Source organism: Rhagoletis zephyria, unplaced genomic scaffold (assembly GCF_001687245.7).
Source record: "Rhagoletis zephyria isolate East Lansing unplaced genomic scaffold, Rhagoletis_zephyria_1.1 Rzeph_scaffold_00984, whole genome shotgun sequence".
Lineage (NCBI taxonomy): Eukaryota > Metazoa > Arthropoda > Insecta > Diptera > Tephritidae > Rhagoletis > Rhagoletis zephyria.
Window position 1 is genome coordinate 85887 of NW_016158068.1, and position 20402 is coordinate 106288.

Genomic DNA, 20402 nt, shown 5'->3' on the forward strand with positions numbered 1-20402 from the left:
AGGGAAGACACCTGAGTAAACACTAGTATTAAAAAGATGTTTCAAAATATCTACTAGATTAAGGGCTGTACTCTTAAGCAGTTTATTAGATATGCCATCATAACCACAAGAACCAGAGTTGTTTAGATTTTTAATAATCGATAAAATCTCTGAACCTGTGAAGCGTTCAAATAAAAAACTATTACTGCNACAACCGTTATGTGAACAAAATTAATATACCCTTGTGCACAAGTGCGCTTAGGTATAAAAATTGTTGTGTAGACAATGAACATGGGTGTGAAGCACCCGAACGAAAGTTTTCGACTATATACACGCACTTGTTCACGACAAATCAAAGACTAAATGTCCGCGATCGATAGCTGTACTTGTTAGCTGCAGCTACAAGGAATNACCTGTTCATCACTTACAGGTTTCCTATTGACAACGCTATTAATGAGTTCCCATTGTTTTTTCGAGTTACCTTGACAATCAACAAATCTATTACGAAAATAAATGTCACGCTGTGATTGGATGTCTTTGCTTAAGTCCTTGCATAATCTTCCATAACGAGAGCGAAGTTCCCGATTCGACNTATAAACTTCTAACAAAAATTATGTACATCAGGTAGCAGTTGTATTTGAGAATAATTAATTAACTACAAAACTTAAAGGTGTAAATTCAATTATTTGTCCGTAGCGNCTTAAGTCCTTGCATAATTTGCCATAACGAGAGCGAAGTTCCCGATTCGATGGATGCTTACGACATTTACCGCCTAGCTTGTTTTTAAGTTTGATTTTATGGACTAGGTCAAAACTAATCCACGGTTTGAGTATGGTTTTATGCCTTCGTGGGACAGAAGTGTAGCTTGCAGATCTTATATGAGAATGCAATGTTTCTAAAAACNACTTTAAAATAATAAAGATCTCTCACTGGAAGAATCGATAACCTTCTAAAAAGCTCCCTTGAAGGATGCAATCGTTTCACTTTGCAAATTTTTCGTATAGCACTCTTTTGCAATATAATTAATGGCTGGATTTTATTAAGACTAGAGCCTTCCCAACAGGTGATACCATATAACAACTTAGAGTGAAAAAGCGCGTAGTAAACTGTTTTCAGGGTGAACTAGAGCAGTAATTCCTGAGTTGGTAGAGACAACGTAGTGAATATTGCAGATATTGATTCAAACGAGAAATGTGGCTGAACCAATTCATATTGTTATCGACGATAAGACCTAGATACTGAAATTCCTCAACTATATTAATAACAAAGCAATTAGGNATTGTAGTTGTCTGCAGTATATCCAGATTTAGGTCGCCTAATAATACTGTATTGCTTGATCTCTCATCATTTAGAAAATTAGAAAATTCTTCCAGAAAGTGCTGAACAGATTCAGCATGTCGCCTATATACGCAGATTAGGGATACATTTTTGTTGTTATTTTTTAACAGAACTTTTACTACATCTGCACTCCGCAGATTATACCTTACTATCTCGCAATCATATGTATTACGTACAAAAACACCAACTCCACCAGCAGAATAATCATCATTGCTATTTGCATAAAAATTGAAATTCGGTATGTGGAAAAATTCACTTTCATGAGAATATATCCATGTTTCCGACACAAAGATAATATCCGTAAATANTGTTATTTTTTAACAGAACTTTTACTACATCTGCACTCCGCAGATTATACCTTACTATCTCGCAATCATATGTATTACGTACAAAAACACCAACTCCACCAGCAGAATAATCATCATTGCTATTTGCATAAAAATTGAAATTCGGTATGTGGAAAAATTCACTTTCATGAGAATATATCCATGTTTCCGACACAAAGATAATATCCGGAAAGGCTGGAAATGCTTCTAAATTACAAAGTAAAGAATCAAAGTTTTGCCGTAGACTTCTAATATTCTGATGGACAATATAAAAACAATATTTAAGTGGAAATATTGAATCGGTACTGTTAATAGGGCTGACAGTGGAGAGATTGTTGCTGTTGAGATCATNGTGGAATTATTGAATCGGTACTGCTAATAGGGCTGACAGTGGATAGATTGCTGCTGTTGAGATCATTTTGGAGCAATAAATTCATCACTTAAGAGTTAAAAAATGCAATAAATAAAACTAAAAGATAAACTAGTCTGGTAACCCAGACAAGTCATCAAAAGATCTCACAACAACAACATCACTTTTGTCAGCCTTTCTTAACATTATTTTGGAGTTCCTAACCCATAGATATTTATAATGTTTCTCTTTTTTAAACTTATTTGCAGCAGCGTACAGAGCTCTATTATAGTAGGTAAGGTTATCATTAATACATATTTTCTGTCTACTGTTATNGTCTGGTAACCCAGACAAGTCATCAAAAGATCTCACAACAACAACATCACTTTTGTCAGCCTTTCTTAACATTATTTTGGAGTTCCTAACCCATAGATATTTATAATGTTTCTCTTTTTTAAACTTATTTGCAGCAGCGTACAGAGCTCTGTTATAGTAGGTAAGGTTATCATTAATATATATTTTCTGTCTACTGTTACCGGCAGAAAAAATCCCAGACGTGAGTTTTTGCTTAGCGATCGATTTCGCGCGCATTATTTTTCCTTTGATATCACGTGAAGATNAGTTTTTGCTTAGCGATCGATTTCGCGCGCATTATTTTTCCTTTGACATCACGTGAAGAGAAACGTACACATATATTGGTGCGCGGGGCTGAGGAGGCATTGATAGGTTTTAATTTTTTTATATAGCGTCTCTCAATTTGCTCAGCTGATACAGATAAGCCTAGTGCATTCGTAAAAATATTCTCAATACACTCGTTGATGTTATCCGCTTTAACATTAGGTACACCAACTATCTCTATTTCATTCTCCAGCTGTTTCTGCGCGCTGAGTTCACCTGGCGTTCCAGCTTAGCAATTTTCTCTTTTAAAGCTTTGTTCTCATCTTTTAAACTGTTGATAGTCTCCAGAAAATCAATATTGATTGCCTTTAAGCACATTATCTCTTTGTATAATAGATGAAGAGTTACATTTTCTTCATTCACTTCATTCTCTTCGTTCCTCACAGACTTTCCGTTTACCGTACCAGCATTGTCATTGCTATTATTTGTTTTATTGTTCGTGGTATTTGTTAATTTATTTTGATGTTGGTGTGACTCTGCAGATATTTGCAAACCGGTTAAGTTTGATTGTTTTGCCTTTGGCTTACACTGCGATGTTGATGGAATTGTTGATTGCTGCGAATGTTGAGTTGCTGAGAAAGTATCTCGATGGAGAAAATTTCGACGAACAGATGTACACTGGTTGCAGCGATATTTAACATTGTTCGCTTTCATATAACTAATTTCAGCTGATGTAATTTGTACACAAGTTCCGTGGAAAAAGAAATTGCATTCAACGCATACAACTTTGGTTAAATCCGCACGATCAACCTATCCTTTACATATAGAACAATTCATTCTTTTAATTTAATTTGAGTTAAGTAATGAGAAACGAATTAAAACTTTGATTTTATTTTGTTTGTATATAGCTTTGTTTGCAAAGTTAATTGTTTGTGTTTACTAAGCGCGCACCCCACAGCACAAAGATAACACGTCCACTCGTGACGGCGACTAATACTAGATCGGGACATCATGGCACCAAATGGTCAAACAGTACGTATTTCAAAACGGATCGGGTGTTTCACACCCATGTTCAATGTCTTGTTCAAGCAAATATCGACTCTTGGCTTCCAATTATATTTCAAAATGCCCAAGTACATTTTGAGCTCCATAGCTGTCGGTATACATTTAAGTTTCCCACTCTTTGTGCACACATGCAAGCCCAACCCGGTATTCCGCCTCCACCATGTTTCATAGTAGGTTTAAAGATTTGGACATCGAGGGCGGTTCCTGGTCTTCTCCACACAAGTTCCCTTCCTTTAATGTCAAAAATGCATAATTTTCCGTGAAAGTGGATTTATTCAGGAACACCTTGGGCTTATTTACATATTTTGTGGCGGAGCGGAGTAATAGGGGTATTCTGAGAATCTTGCAAAGCCGTTGCACGTAGCACGGATTGCAAACACACAACAACGAAATATATGGGACACCATTTCCTATCGCTGCAAAATATGAAACGTCGAAACCCATGTATATATTTAGCAAAAAAACATAACAAAATAAATGCGACCCTGTCCTAGTTGTTTAGTTGTTGGAATTACTACATATTTCTCTCATTCTTCTCATCTCGCTCACTTCATTTTTTTGCTGTATCTTGTTATTGTATTTGATACAGAATTTCGCTGCTTGCTACCTATGCATGCTACCACTTTCCAATGGGGTGCTCTCGCACTCTTCCAAATTTGGAATAGTATTTTTACATTTCGTCCAATCCTTGCATTGTGCAAGACCTCGAGAATACCCCTAATGGTTTGGGGTTGCATGTGCGCAAAAGGAATAGGAAACTTAGAACTTATACCGACAGCTGTGGACCACAAAATGTATTTGAGCATTTGGAAAGATAATATTAAGCCAACAGTCGACAAATTAGGATGGGGGTCCGATTATTTGTTTGAACAATACAACGACATCAATCACAATGCACAAGTTACGAAGCTTTGGTTATTATATAACGACTCTAAATAGCTCCAAACTCGTCCACGTCATCTGACTAAAATCCTTTCGACCATGTATGGAATTTATTGGAACGTAGGATTCGCCAGCATACCACTGTACAGTGGTTCGGATAGCAGATCTAGCTGGACGAAAGTCAAAATTTTTTTGTTTTTAAAATACTTAATGGTGCTTGGAATACATTCAAATAGAAATTGCATTTATGACAATACATTCAAATAGAAATTGCATTTATAAAAGCATTAACATATGAAAACAAACAAAAAAAGGTAAGTCAACGCCGCCTATTTGAGAACACAATTTTAAAAGCTGAAATTTAACTTAAAATATTGCTAATTGCACTCACAGATATTTGCATAATTGCAAATTATCTTTATAAACAAAAACTTACACTTATTCCGCTATAGATTCAGAGGTCAAAACGCAATTTATGTCCACATTGGTATAAGCAAATTTATTCTGAAAAATCGTCGTTTTGATTAATTAAAAAGATAAATTAAAGAATAGGAAAAGTAAAGGCCGCCGAAGGCCGTTATAAAACCACTTGCATATTATTATTTACACCTTCGCAAATGCAGAGGGTAAGTTCGATAACCAAGTCTAACCAATTGGCTTAGATATTTACATTTTAGTGACAGTATGTCAAATCTCAAAATTCAAAAGTAATTATTAACAGGAATGTATCTGAATATAAATATAAGATCAGTGGCGGATCCACGGTGAAGAGGGGGGTAGGGGAGGGTTTGTGTGTTAAAACAGAAAAATACTTGGGAGTTATAAAAACTTTGGTTATGTAAGAGTTAAAAAAAATAGTAACTCGCTAATTTTCTGCTTTCTGAAATTAAAAAATTATACAACAGGCATGCAAATCTTTAAGCGCTGTTGTAAATTTTTGGTGACAGGTAATAAGGTCAATGGAAATAAGGTCAATTGACATTATTACCTTTTCAAAAGCGAAATAAAGTCAACAAAAATTTGGAAGTAAAGTCATTGACGCTATTTCCTCATTCAAATGGAAATAGCGTCAACAATGCTTAAAGTATGTCGATTCAAAGAAAAAAATGTTGTTCTTACAATAAACATTGCCCCGTAAGTGTTGTTTTTTAATAGATGAAAAAGGCTTTTGCCAAATCCTCAGTGTTGTGATATTAATCCACACACAATCATGAACTACCACCAATTGAGTATATTAAAAAAAATTTAAATTACGAATATGTAAAAACACGATGCGAAAAACTAAACGCCTGCGCACAGCTGGAATACGAGAAATATTTGAAGAAAGAGTGGAGAAATGATCCATAACTTGCAAAACATTTTTCGTTTCTACAAAAATAAAGCGAACACTATTAAATTGAAGAAACAGTACATGTCCAAAAACCCCGGAGCAGCACTGAAAGAATTCTGTGTTTTAAATTAGCATATTTTGAACGAATTCGGAATGTCTAAGGTGGAAAAGAACCCAACCTTTCTATAAGGAAACAATTACAGAAAAAGAATTTTCTTACACTGTATTTATGTCTCCGCCAGCAGTCATTTAAAAGCAGCTAAGGAGAACGACGACACTATTTATTAGATGGCACATTCAACGAGCCAATGTGCCAAAATGCGGGTATAAACAATTATTGATTATTTAATATCGGAACCGAGATCATATAAGTTAATTGATTGGTTTTCACACACTTTTGAAACACAAATTATATGCTTTTTTACTGCAGACAAGTTGTTGCCTCAAAACACAGCAGAAATCTTCCAATCAGGGCTGCCAACTCTCCTTAGTTATGAGGTGCCATATTGAGGATAAAAAAGTGCCAAAATGTGCCAAATAGAAAAATAAAAGTGATAAAAAAAGGTGTAATTCCTTTTAATCATTCACATTTAGCAATAAAATAAAGCCACATTTTCAAAACAAAAGTGCAATGATAAAATAAGATAAACCAGTTGAAAAGCCTTTATAAATTAGAAAATTTTAGTTGAGAAAAAGAAGTGCACGCAAAGGATTTCACAAAAATGTATTGAAATGTTATTTTTTTTACAAAAGTGCCATTTTGGCATTTTGTGCCAAATTGAAAAATTAAGTGCCATTTGAAGTAAAATAGGAACAAATGGCACGGTTTGAGCCAAGTTGGCATCCCTGCTTCCAATAACTTACAAATATAAAAATGTGAAATATCGAGGGCTTGAATTCATTAATACCCTCTATCTGCAATTTGCACAAAAACTAATTTGTGATTTTAGAAACCATCTGGGACTTATTACTTGTCGTTATATAAGGTAACATTAATATCACTGATGACAGTATTTATGTATTATGAATAATTAAGTAAATGACTTTAGATTCGTAATCAGCAACCCAGAAAACCGCCAGATACCCAGTTACATAGAAATCTACCGATTTTTTTTTTTAATTTCCGCCATATTGGATCCGCCATTTTGAATTTTTGGTAAATGACTTTATATATGTAATCAGCGACCCAGAAAACCCCCGGTAACCCAGTTTCATAGAAATCTACCGATTTTTTTTAATTTTCGTCCGCCATATTGGATCCGCAGTTTTGAATTTTGGATAAGTGACTTCAGATTCGTAATCAGCGACCCAAAAATCCCCTAGATAAGAAGTGGTGTAAAGATCCATCAACGAGTATTTGTTTAAATAGTTTCGTCCAGCTAGATTTGCGATCCGAACCAGTGTGCACTGCAGCAACAGAAATTCTCAAGAATGTAATGAATTAGGTACATAATAGTTTAAGTTAACAACGCTGGATACATAGTAATTTATGTTAACAACGCTTGAAATGGATTATCGTACGCACAGTTTTGCTGCTGAGTGGAAATGTGCCACTGGAAATAGCGAACTTGAATTGTTGGTGAAAATGTTGAACCAACACCATCGTACAGTTCCACAAGTCAAGTAACTCTTCTGCTTACCGTTTTTCTGGCAGGCTGTAGGTGTGTTTTTGGTTAGTATATTGGTGGTTTTGGTTCAATGTATTAGTTTATTTTGAATAAGTTGTAATAGAAATGGAAGAAATTGCAATAGAAATGAAAGAAATTGTAAAATATAAGAGCAAATGCCAAAAAACAGGTGATCTCAGCTGTAGGCGTTTTTCGGCAATCAGCTGATGGTGTTTTTACTTAGGAAACTGTACGATGACCAAAACGTTTCAATAAAAAAATTAATTTTGGGCGGAACGTAGATCGCCGGGTCCGCTAGTATAGTAAAATACTTAGATTTTTAAAAAATTCTTCTGTTTTAAAGGTTACAGTCTTTTGGCGTTGAAAATAGAGTTTTTCTTGGGAACTCAAACTTTTTTTGAAAACATCTGCGTAAAAATTAAAAAATTTTGATTCGATTGGGGAAGAGTAAAGCTCTACCCACAATTACAGCGGACGACGTTAAAGCGCGTGGCGGTAAGTGAACAGCTGAACAGTTCCCGCAGTGAAATCCGTCAGAGTAAACACAATTGCGGCGCACGATGGCTTCCGTCAGTTGTCATTTCGATTTGAAAATTATCAGTAAAATTAAATATATTTTCGGTACGTGCGTGTTTGTAGATTTTCTGGAAATAAAAATGTAAGAAAACATTAGCCAACTTGTGAAAAAAATCAAAAAGTTACTACAATCAACACTCAATCAACATCCCCACTGGGCGGTAAAAGTAGAAATAAATTGAAATCAACCGAATAACGTCGACGGTAAAAATGCTGCCGCCGCAATTATGAGCCATTCCATATACCTTTGTGAGTTTTAATTTTGACAGCGGTTAAACGTCGACCGCTTTACCGTCGTCCGCTGCAATTCTGTGTAGAGCTTAACAACTATTTATTTTCTAACGATCTACAGTGCGAATATATATAAACTCACGTTGAATTGTCCGGTCAGTCCGAATTCAATAGAAGAATTTAACAAAGTAGTTAACAAATCAGGCTGACAGTCCAATAAAATACGTCGTTCACCTTTAATACTTTTCCACATGACTCGATGATCATCTCCGCGTTTGAATATTCGAACACGCAGTACATCGTTGTGAATATCGCGAAGTTGCAATAGATCTTGGAGTCGTGCTGGAGCTCGTCCTGTAAAAAATTTAAACTAAGTATGCTACTCGCAGTCCTATTTTCAATTAATATCTTACTATCATCTCCGTCGTACACAATTGTAAATTTTCTCCAACCGAACGTTTGTACGATATCTGCGTAGGCTTTAGAGAGCATTAGTTGCGTCGGGTACACATTCAACGTCATCTGATGATTAAATTTTCCCTTGGAAATCTCCTCATTGCTAGAATCGAATTGGATGTGCGGTATGCCGGTATTGTTGCATATGAGCGAAATGATGTCTAAAAAATGCGTAAAAGATAATAACTCACTGAGTAAAAATTTGTGTAAGTTAACATATGTAGTGGAATGTGCCACTTGACACCAGCAACAATAGCAGCAGCAGCAAATGTACAAACGTGGGAACGAATGCATGTACGTGACTAAATGTGAATACAAATGCAGCGTCAACAATTTAGCTTTAAGAAATTAGAAAATAAGAAATAGAATTAAGAGGTAGCATAGGTAGATTAGAATATGAATATTCAAATAAAGCCAGTCTTGATTTGACAACCAAAAATATCTGGCGCCCACAGGGGAAATCCGCATATATTCGCATAGAGAAAACGGATCAGCAGTAAAACAAACAAATACCCACAGGACATAAAATCCTTATAGAGAAAAGGGTATAAGCAGCAGCCGGTGATTCAAGAAATACCCCCGGGATAATTTTGGAAGCAAGCGGCAGAGTGCAGTAATTTATTCAATGTATTTCATTTTAGTGTAAGTCAGTGCATTATATTTAAGAAAACATTGTGAACAAGTAAAACACTGGTTCTACAATTAAGATTGTATAAGTTAAGTGAGTTATATCAACTTTTTTTTTTGGATTTAAGGTATCCTAGTGGTGTAGTGAAAAGTGAAAAAAACAGTTGTTAACAAAATGACTGAACAAATCGCAGCAACAGTACAAATGGCTGTAGAAACGGCATGCACGGCCGTAATGAGTAGGATGGCATCAATGATGCAATCGCATGAACAGGCAAATAGTGCGTTAAGGGAAAAAGTAGACGAGTTGACGGGACTAGTAAATACATTGCAACTAAAGGCCCCCAAAATCGTTGCCTACCAACCTATTGAGGTGAATAACCCAGACGCAGTGTGTCCAATATCATTGGACATTATCAAATCGCTGCCTGAATTTTCTGGTGAACAGGCTAAATATGTTTCATGGCGTCAAGCCGCTCACACGGCAATAAGCTTATTTAGGCGATACGAAGGCCATTTCAGGCGATACCTATCATGCGGAATAAAATAGTAGGGTCAGCGAATTTGGTGCTTGCATCATTTAATACAGTATTAAACTTTGATGCAATTATTGCACGTCTAGACCATACCTACGCTGACAAAAGACCACTGCATATATTAGAAAACCAAATGAGTGTTTAGCGGCAGGGGCGCAAGACTATTTCTGAGTTTTATGATGAACTGGAAAAGAGTCCTTCGCTGATAATAAGCACAGTCACCATGGAGTTTTCGGGAAATGACCCGCTAGTAAACGCCTTAGCCGAAAAATACCGCAAGGATGCATTGCGCGTATTTATTTCTGGTTTAAGAAAACCGTGGTGTGATATTCTGTTTTCGATAGGTTGCGAGGACTTGCCTTCAGCTTTAGCTAAGGCACAGGAGTTGGAGGCGAATCAGAAAAGGTATGAATTCGCTAGAGTTTTTGATGCAGAACAGGAAAAAGCTAGAACGGTTCAAATGCGCACAAATCCGCAATATAGAAAAGATATGCGTGAAAAGTATGTTCCAAATAGTGGTGAACATAACAAACCAACTCCTATGGACATAGATTCAACTTCTTCTAAATACCGCTTCAATTCTGCACCACAAACACAGGTCCCGTCCAACAGGACACAATTAGCGAAGTCTCCTAGTTACACAACAAAGAGGCAGCGGGAATCAGACAGGCAGTCACCCGCAAAAGTACAACGCATAAATGTGGTGCAGCAACAACACGAAGATCCATCCGACAATCCTGAATATGCTGATGAGATTAATTTTTTAGGGTAAATTCGGCATTGCCATTGCATTGTCAGGAAGAAACTAAACAACGGTGAAACGTTAAATAAACTTCTTGATACTGGCACTGCAAAAAATTACATAAAAAAACTTTCCGACTTAAAAAATTTAAAAAAAACAGATAACGCGTTCTTAGCTAGAACTGTAAATGGATTTAACAAAATCACAGAAAAATGTAAAATACAATTATTTGGTAAGATTTCTGATTTTTTCATACTCCCAGCATTAAAAACTTTTGATGCTATTATAGGGTATGACTTTCTCACGCAAATAGAATCAACTATCGATACAAGACAGTCTCTTCTAATATTTAAAGAAGGTACTGAACCGATAGAACTTTATGAGTGTGAACAGGTGAATAATATCGATATAAATCTAGAATGCGTCCCTACAAGAATCAAGAGTAAGTTTGAGGATATGATTAGAGAAGTAATGCAAGTATTTGCACAGCCCGATCAGAAACTTACCTTTAACACAAACATTAAAGCTACTATACGGACTCTTGATAAAGGGCCGGTATACTCAAAGCCACGGCCATATAATATGGCCGCTGTACCATTTGTCAATGAAGAAATTAAAAAATTATTGAGAGACGGTATAATTCAGCCGTCGCGATCTCCCTATAATGCTCCAGTATTGGTGGTTTCAAAGAAGAGTGAAAAGAAGGATGAGGCTCTGAAATACAGATTAGTTTTTGATTATCGAAAGTTGAATGAAAAAACGGTGGCCGATCGTTACCCAATACCTGACATTTCGATGATCTTATCTAACTTGGGGCAAGCCAAATATTATACTACAGTTGACTTGAAAGCAGGATTTCACCAAATATTGTTAGAAGAATCTGACAGGGAAAATACTGCATTTTCAGTCAATAACGGCAAGTATGAGTTTCGAAGATTGCCGTTTGGCCTGAAAAATGGACCAAGCATATTTCAAAGAGCGATAGATGACGTGCTGCGAGAGGAAATAGGGAAGTGTTGTCATGTGTACATAGATGACGTAATAATCTTTTCCAAGTCAACAGAAGAGCATACAACAGATGTAAAGAGAATACTGACAAAACTCTTGCAAGCAAATATGCGAGTAGCACCTGAAAAGTCAAAATTTTTTCACACCGAACTAGAATTTCTAGGCTTTAGGGTATCCAGTGATGGAATTAAGACATGTCCTAACAAAATTAAAGATATAGTTAACTATGAAATACCAAAATCTCTTCTTAGTCTTAGGTCTTTTCTAGGACTGGCGGGGTATTACAGGAGATTTGTAAAAGGTTATGCGGCAATTGCCAAACCTCTTACAAGATATCTTAGTGGCGAAAACGGGCACGTATCAGCCAGAGAGTCTAAGTATATAAAACTTCAGCTAAACGCTGAAGCGANACGGTATAATTCAGCCGTCGCGATCTCCCTATAATGCTCCAGTATTGGTGGTTTCAAAGAAGAGTGAAAAGAAGGATGAGGCTCTGAAATACAGATTTATTTTTGATTATCGAAAGTTGAATGAAAAAACGGTGGCCGATCGCTACCCAATACCTGACATTTCGATGATCTTATCTAACTTGGGGCAAGCCAAATATTATACTACAGTTGACTTGAAAGCAGGATTTCACCAAATATTGTTAGAAGAATCTGACAGGGAAAATACTGCATTTTCAGTCAATAACGGCAAGTATGAGTTTCGAAGATTGCCGTTTGGCCTGAAAAATGGACCAAGCATATTTCAAAGAGCGATAGATGACGTGCTGCGAGAGGAAATAGGAAAGTGTTGTCATGTGTACATAGATGACGTAATAATCTTTTCCAAGTCAACAGAAGAGCATACAACAGATGTAAAGAGAATACTGACAAAACTCTTGCAAGCAAATATGCGAGTAGCACCTGAAAAGTCAAAATTTTTTCACACCGAACTAGAATTTCTAGGCTTTAGGGTATCCAGTGATGGAATTAAGACATGTCCTAACAAAATTAAAGATATAGTTAACTATGAAATACCAAAATCTCTTCTTAGTCTTAGGTCTTTTCTAGGACTGGCGGGGTATTACAGGAGATTTGTAAAAGGTTATGCGGCAATTGCCAAACCTCTAACAAGATATCTTAGTGGCGAAAACGGGCACGTATCAGCCAGAAAGTCTAAGTATATAAAACTTCAGCTAAACGCTGAAGCGATAGGTGCATTTAATAGAATTGAATCTATATTAGCCTCAGAAGACGTGTTACTTTTATATCCCGATTTTAGGAAACCCTTTGAGTTAACAACGGATGCATCTGCTGATGCAATCGGAGCCGTTTTATCGCAAAAGGGACGGCCAATAACGATGGTTTCACGAACTTTAAGTAAAACCGAACAAAACTATGCAACAAATGAGCGAGAAATGCTAGCAATAGTTTGGGCTTTGCAAAGCCTAAGAAACTATTTATATGGGGCTCCGAATATTCATATTTATACGGACCATCAGCCGTTAATTTTCGCGATGTCCGAAAAAAACCCAAATACAAAACTTAAAAGATGGAGGAGTTTTATTGAAGAATATTCTCGGAAATTCTATTATAAGCCAGAATTAGAAAACAAAGTTGCTGACGCGCTGTCACGTCAACATATACACGCAACTACTGTTCATAGCGAACAGTCATCCATAAATATTATTCCCTCTGTACCAAATCCTATAAACTGCTTTAAGAACCAAATCTTCATTCAACATTCACTTAACTCGGATCGTAAGCAAATGAAAGCATTATTTCAAAAACAAATCTGACACATGGTGGAGTTTTCATCCATCCCAAATTTGATATGCACTTTGAAAGACACATTAAACGCGGCAGTTGTGAATGGCATTCATTGCAGTTTAGAAACTTTAGGAATGATTCAAAACGATCTGGTAAACGCATTTCCAGGAGTAAAAATGAGGTACACTAGCAAACTCGTGCAGGATACTTTCAATAAAAATGACCAGTTAGAAATAATTGCCAACGAGCACAATAGAGCACATAGGGAAAGCAATGAAAATTGTAAACAAATATTGGCCGAGTATTATTTCCCAGACATGAAAAAAATGGTTAAAACATTTGCCGAAAATTTCAAAATTTGCAGGGAAAATAAATACAAACGCAGACCGATACTGCACCCTATAGGAGTAATGCCTATCCCTAAAGCACCAGGAAAGATTCTTCACATAGATATATATTACACAGGAGGGAAATATTTTATTGCATGCATAGATAAATTTTCAAAATTCGCTGTGGTAAAGAATATTGCGTCTCGCAATACTATAGACGTAAAAAATCCACTTATTGAAATTATCTCGAAATTTTACGACACTAACCAGATTATCACGGATAATGAAGGAGCTTTCACATCAAAAACTGTTCAGAGTCTTCTACAAAATCAATTCAATATTCACAGTCGAAGTAATGGCCAAGTGGAACGCTTTCATGCTACTCTGGCCGAAATTGCAAGATGCATAAAGGGAGATGCTACTGACTTAGTTGAATTGATTCTGTTAGCAACCTACAAATACAATAACTCAATTCATTCAGTTACCAAATATAAGCCAAAAGAACTATTATACAATTCAACTGAAGAAGTTAAAAAAGAAATTAGGAATCGTTTAAAAATGAAACAGGAAAAGGACTTAAGTTACCATAATAGAGAAACAAAACCAAGAGAATTTAAACCAGGTGAAATGGTCTATGTAAAAAGTAATAGGAGAATAGGAAATAAATTTTCAAAACTTTATAATGAAAAGGCTATTCAGGCGGATCTAGGGACTGCGGTAGTAATAGATGGCAAGCAAGTTCACAAAAATAATATAAAATGAACCTTTACTTGCAGTCTTGTCCTTGTGCCGTTAGTGGCAGTGAGAATCGTGGATTACTGAACAGCTCTATTTATTCCGATACCATCAGGCGAAACCGCAATTTCTCAGTATTTCATTTATTTGAAACACACTATAAACTTTACAGTCATAGAAGAAGGATTTGTGGACAACATAAATATAATAGCAGCTCTTAAAAATGAAAAACAAAAAGAACTACTACAACAGGACCTGGACGAGATGGACGACTTAGTTCGCATGCTCAGGAGACCCGGTAGAACTCGACGTGCCATCGATTTCCTGGGGTCTGCTCTTAAATTTGTGGCTGGAGTCCCCGACCATCAAGACTTACAAATTTTGAGAGCTACAGAAAATGAAATTATAAGGGCTGAAAATAGACAAATAGAAATAAACAAAGAAATTCAAGAAAAAATTGATGAAATAACAGACAGAATTAACAATATCAATACTAGAAATGCAGTTGATTATGAAGTGATCACTCTACTCATGGCACGAAGAAATAGAATAGTTATTGATAATTTAAAAAACATGTTGTATGGTGTAGCCTTAGCAAAATATAATATTGTAAACCCACTAATTTTAAATACAGAAGAAATCAGTTTGATAGAATTTAAGGAAAACACACTTGTTCCCATGTCCGATGTTATTACAATTTCAGATGTAAAAATTTATTACCAAAACGATGCACTGATTTATCTTGTAAAAATTCCTCAAATAACAAAAATTTGCAAATTATATCAAATAAGCCCTGTGGCTCAAAATAACAAAATGTTGTATTTAAAGAATAATTTAACTGCTAATTGTAAGGGAAACCAATATCCATTAGAAAATTGCAGAAAATCTGTAGGATATAACTATTGTAGTATTAATATGCAAGATGTTTGCCTTTTACAACTTCTAAACAACCATACAGCAAATTGTCCCACTACGGCGGCGGACCACTTAGAAGAGATTGAAGTAATTAGAGACGGATTAATCATCGCACGCAGCAGTAGGCTAGACATCGAAGAAAATGGAGAATTGATTAGAGCTAATGGAACCCTGTTAATTACATTTGAAAAATCTCTTACGATAAATGGAGAGAAATTCAAAGCAAATCATCAGATCGATATTATTGAGCTCCTAGCTCCTAAGAAAACTATTTTAAATGAGACAAGTCAACAAAAACACCTATCATTGCCATTCCTTCATAAACTGCATATTCGAAATAACGAGCGAAAGGAAGAGATAAAAGTCGTTCTTGAAAATAGCAAATGGATTTGGTATGGCGTAATTGCAATACTCACAGCAATCATAATAGTAATATTGTATATGAAGTTAAAGCCCAGAGTTATCAAAATAAAAACTGACACTGACCAGCCTCAACATAGTTTGTCAACGATGAACATTGCCAAAAGCAGAGATGATATTAGAGCCCGCTTGGAAGCAATTGTGGCTGAGGGCAACCACATTTGAGGGGGAGGGTAGTTAACATATGTAGTGGAATGTGCCACTTGACACCAGCAACAATAGCAGCAGCAGCAAATGTACAAACGTGGGAACGAATGCATGTACATACGTGACTAAATGTGAATACAAATGCAGCGTCAACAATTTAGCTTTAAGAAATTAGAAAATAAGAAATAGAATTAAGAGGTAGCATAGGTAGATTAGAATATGAATATTCAAATAAAGCCAGTCTTGATTTGACAACCAAAAATATCTTGTAGTGTGAGCCACCATTTTTTCGAAGGTTGAGCTTTTTTGTGCAATTATCTGTTTATGCTTCACAACGATAAAGACATTGGCGCGTATTCATAGTCCAGCAACTAAGTCGAAACTAACAAAGTTGCAACTTAAATTTAAGTACCAACTTAAAATTTACCTCTATTCATAGTCGCATTTCAGACTTCTACTAAGTAGTTTCGACTTAGATTACGACATAGCAAAACGAGTGTGAAAATGTATCGATTTTTCTTTAGGATATTTTGGAAAAATTACATTTTTAATAAATAATGTCAAGTTTGATCATCGGCTTATGTAATTTTGATTTTAATTGTATGATTATGCAAAAGAATAAGGTATCATTTTCTTGTTAATTGTGTGAAATAGCCAGAACAACCGCAGTGATGTGAAGTCGATGTTTATCGAAAGCATGCTGTGAAACATACAAATAGTAGATATCTAAATGTTATGCACAAATTTACTTTAAAAGAACTAGCGTGAAACTGACTTATTATTTGAGAATTTATCTAAATTATTCCAATTATAAAATTGTGATGTAGCTTTATTCGAATTGTAATACGCATTTAATTTCATCTTCCGATTGAAATGGATAGATCTTTGTAAATTTTAATTGGAGATTATTCAATATTATCAAAATCACCCTCTACCAACTTAATTTTTACATATTTCGTCTGTTTTCCCTTAATTAGATAAAATACTTCTTCCTAGTTACGACTTAGTTGAAGCTGCAGCCGAAACTAAATTTTAAGTTGGTACTTAGCCACAAAAGTCGAAACTAAGGCGACTATGAATAGCTTTAGTTGTGACTTAGAATAGTTTCGACTTAGTTGAGTACTAAATATGACTATGAATGTGCGCCATTACATTCACACATACATATCGTCGCCTGGGTAAAAGATTGTCGTAAGCGCCATTTTGACGATTTTTAGTTCTAGATGCAGTTATATATTTTGAAATAAGGTCTTTCGATGGGTGTTATCAGTTTTTAGATATCTCCTTTAATTTCCGAGATACTGACTACAATTTTTTCGATAATTTAATAAAAATTTAATTAGTGATGCAGTCATATTGAACTAATCAATATCTTAGAAATGGTGTTCTCCATTTTTGTATATCTCCGTTTCCGAGATATTGAGTAAAAAGTGTCGTTAATTTAGTAGAAATTTTGATCTCATTTTGTCGTATTTCATACAAAGTGGCTGCCAAATTGTGGACTAATAACGCTTACGACAAAATTTTACTAGAGAAAATCCTTCGTTAACTCAAAACTAATTAACAATAAACAAAAGTAAAAAAATTGTATCACTAACTTTTTATAAACAATCAAAATAATGGCGCTACAAAAAAATTCGTTAACAAAAAAATTTAGATTTTCGGCAAACAAAAAAGTATTCCTGAGTTGTTTAATAAAGTGAACGGTATCGATGTAAATTGCGAAACACGTTTACACCCTTCTTTCAAAGATGGCAGCGATTCTACAACCCCGTGAGTCCGAAATCTATTTTTAACATATCTTTAACCTACTCAACTATACCCAAAACGATTTAAGGGCCTTACCAAAAATCGCCGGTTGGCCGGTGCTGTTTTTAACTTTACAGTCTAATTTACATATGTATATTGACGTGCAAATATTTCCAGTATTAAAAGAAAATAAGTAGAATTCAAACTTTACCGCCAAAATTCGATAGTTTTTTTTAGAAGTGTAGCCAGCAGTGCTGCCATTGTAACTCAAATATTTTCAGTATTCAAATATTAGATAACTCTAGTTTTATCAAAGTAAATCGATAGTTTTGTAAAAGTGTCAGTAGTTCCACCACTGAAACTCGATAATTAATTTCTTTCAAACAGATGTTTGGTTGTAAAAGTTACCAAAGTTAAATAAAAGTTACCAAGTTACCAAACGGTCTAAAAGTTACCAATTGCGGCAACCATGCATTCGCATTGTCAGATTTTTGAAATTCGTTTTGGCTCGACATTTTGCTATTTCATAATTCTGTCATTCTCATGTCATCCATCTTCCATTTCTTACCTTCCATTGCCGTTCGCATCGTCGAACGTGCCTGTCAAACACTGCCGCCATCATGCTTTACAGTTTGGCAGGCACGTCCGCTGTTAGAAAGATAATAGAAAAAAAGGTGCATAGGATTCCATACTTGTAAGTATATACGATGGTTTTTACTACGATAGAATCGCATAGATGTGTGCCATGGTACAATTATTACAGGTATTGTCTTCCCAGAGAGTTTTGCTTCATATCGAAATTCGTGCTCCCTTATTTTGATTTTGACGCATTTCAATGTAGATTTTTATACCCGAGCGCACTTGTGCACAAGGGTATTATAACTTTGTTCACATAACGGTTGTTTGTAACAGGCAAAACGAATCGAGATAGATATAGACAAATGTATACATAAATGATCAGAATGAAAAGAGAAATCGATTAAGCGGTGACTGTCTGTCCGTCCGTCCGTCCGTCCGTCTGTGCACACGATAACTCGAGTAAAAATTGAGATATCTTAACGAAACTTGGTACGTGAACTTCTTTTGGGCGTGGGACGGATGGTATTGAAAATGGGCGAAATCGGATAATAACCACGCCTACCTCCCATATAACGGTAATTTTAAGAAATACGAAAACTGCGATATTTTAGTAACTACTGAAGATAATTCACTCAAAATTGATACTTACAATGAGTTTCAGACGGAAAACATGAATATTATAAATTTTTGGAAAATGGGCGTAGCCACGCCCACTTATGGTTACATGTGTATATCTTGGTAACCGCTGCACCAATTTCTTCCAAACTTGTCACAGTTGTTAACCTTGGTATATCACACGAAATGACCGAAAATTTTTAAAATCGGACGATAACCACGCCCACATCCCATATAACAATAATTTAGAGAAATACGAAATCTTCGATAAATCAGTATTTATTGGAGCTAATTTATTCAAGATTGTTGTTTGCAACAACTCTTTACCAAGAAATACGTTTAGGATAAAATTTTGAAAAATGGGCGTGACACCGCCCACTTATGATCACATATATGTATCTCGGTAACCGTTCTACCGATTTGTACCAAACTCGGTGTGGTTATTGTGCTTGCCACATAGAAGCAAAACGTTGAAAATTATTGAAATCGAACTAAAATTACGGCCGCTTTTCATATAACAGTAAATTTCAGAAATGCTTGAAACTTCAATATTTCGAAATTTAAGGACGCTAATTTCCTCAAAATTGGTACACCCCGGTTTACCATGTAGCGGTAGCTTTCGGAAAGGTAAAAAACATATATTTAATACTTGCGCCGGGTATTTAATGTTCGGCATCGCCCGAACTTAGACTTTCTTACTTGTTTTTATTTTATTTTATGTTTGTAGGCTAGTCTGATCTTTTCAGTTCTGGTGCGAATAAAACTACTTTATTCCACTTTTCACGCGACGTTTCGCTAAAACTTTTTAGCATCCTCAGGGGTAGTGTTTATTTTATCTGTTACAACAAATATACAAAAATACAAAAAAACACACACATTAAGTATTAACCGAAAAAACAAAAATTTTTATACATATATAACAACAAATTGAATTTAATGACAAACCAACTTACATTGTTTAGATATTCAAACATAGATATGTATATGTATAAATACTTAATCACTAAAAAATAAAATATATCCATACCACTTGATGTGGTAGTTTTGTCAGTACTGAAAATTTCATTTTTGTAAACAAGTTATGTATCCGGCCGCAATGTTGTCTGTATCTTCCTTCTTATTAATTGTCATTTCTCGTTTTTGCATAATTCTAAGGCTCTCTATTGTGTATCGAATCTGTTCTCTTCTTTCTTTGTCAATAATATTTGTGTTCGCGAAATCAGCTGTGTGTCCACTTGTTAAAATGTGCTGTGATAATGCTGTACTGCTTTTCCGTTTCCTTATGTCCGCTTCATGTTCGCCTAATCGAACACCTAAAGGCCGCTTCGTTGTCCCAATGTACACCTTTCCGCATGTTTCTGTTTCCTTCCCATTGCATTTAATTTCGTAGACTACGTTGTTTTGTTGGTGGACCTCCACTGGACACTTTGTTTTTGTATATATTCTCGAAAGTGTGCAATTAGATTTA

The 20402-nt window shown here is 35.4% G+C and overlaps 1 protein-coding gene across 5 annotated transcripts in view; it reads right to left on the reverse strand.

Moving 5' to 3' along the window:
- Positions 1–20402, reverse strand: part of LOC108362307 (glutamate receptor ionotropic, kainate 3-like) — a 114678-nt gene that overhangs the window by 75759 nt on the left and 18517 nt on the right. For 2 of the 5 annotated variants that reach the window (XM_017615243.1, XM_017615242.1), the window contains exons 4-5: positions 8736–8939; positions 8465–8676 (exon numbers count right to left, since the gene is read on the reverse strand). In XM_017615243.1, coding sequence (XP_017470732.1) covers positions 8465–8676; positions 8736–8939 — 416 coding nt within the window. The other 3 variants (XR_001847444.1, XM_017615247.1, XM_017615248.1) reach the window with 3 other exon arrangements.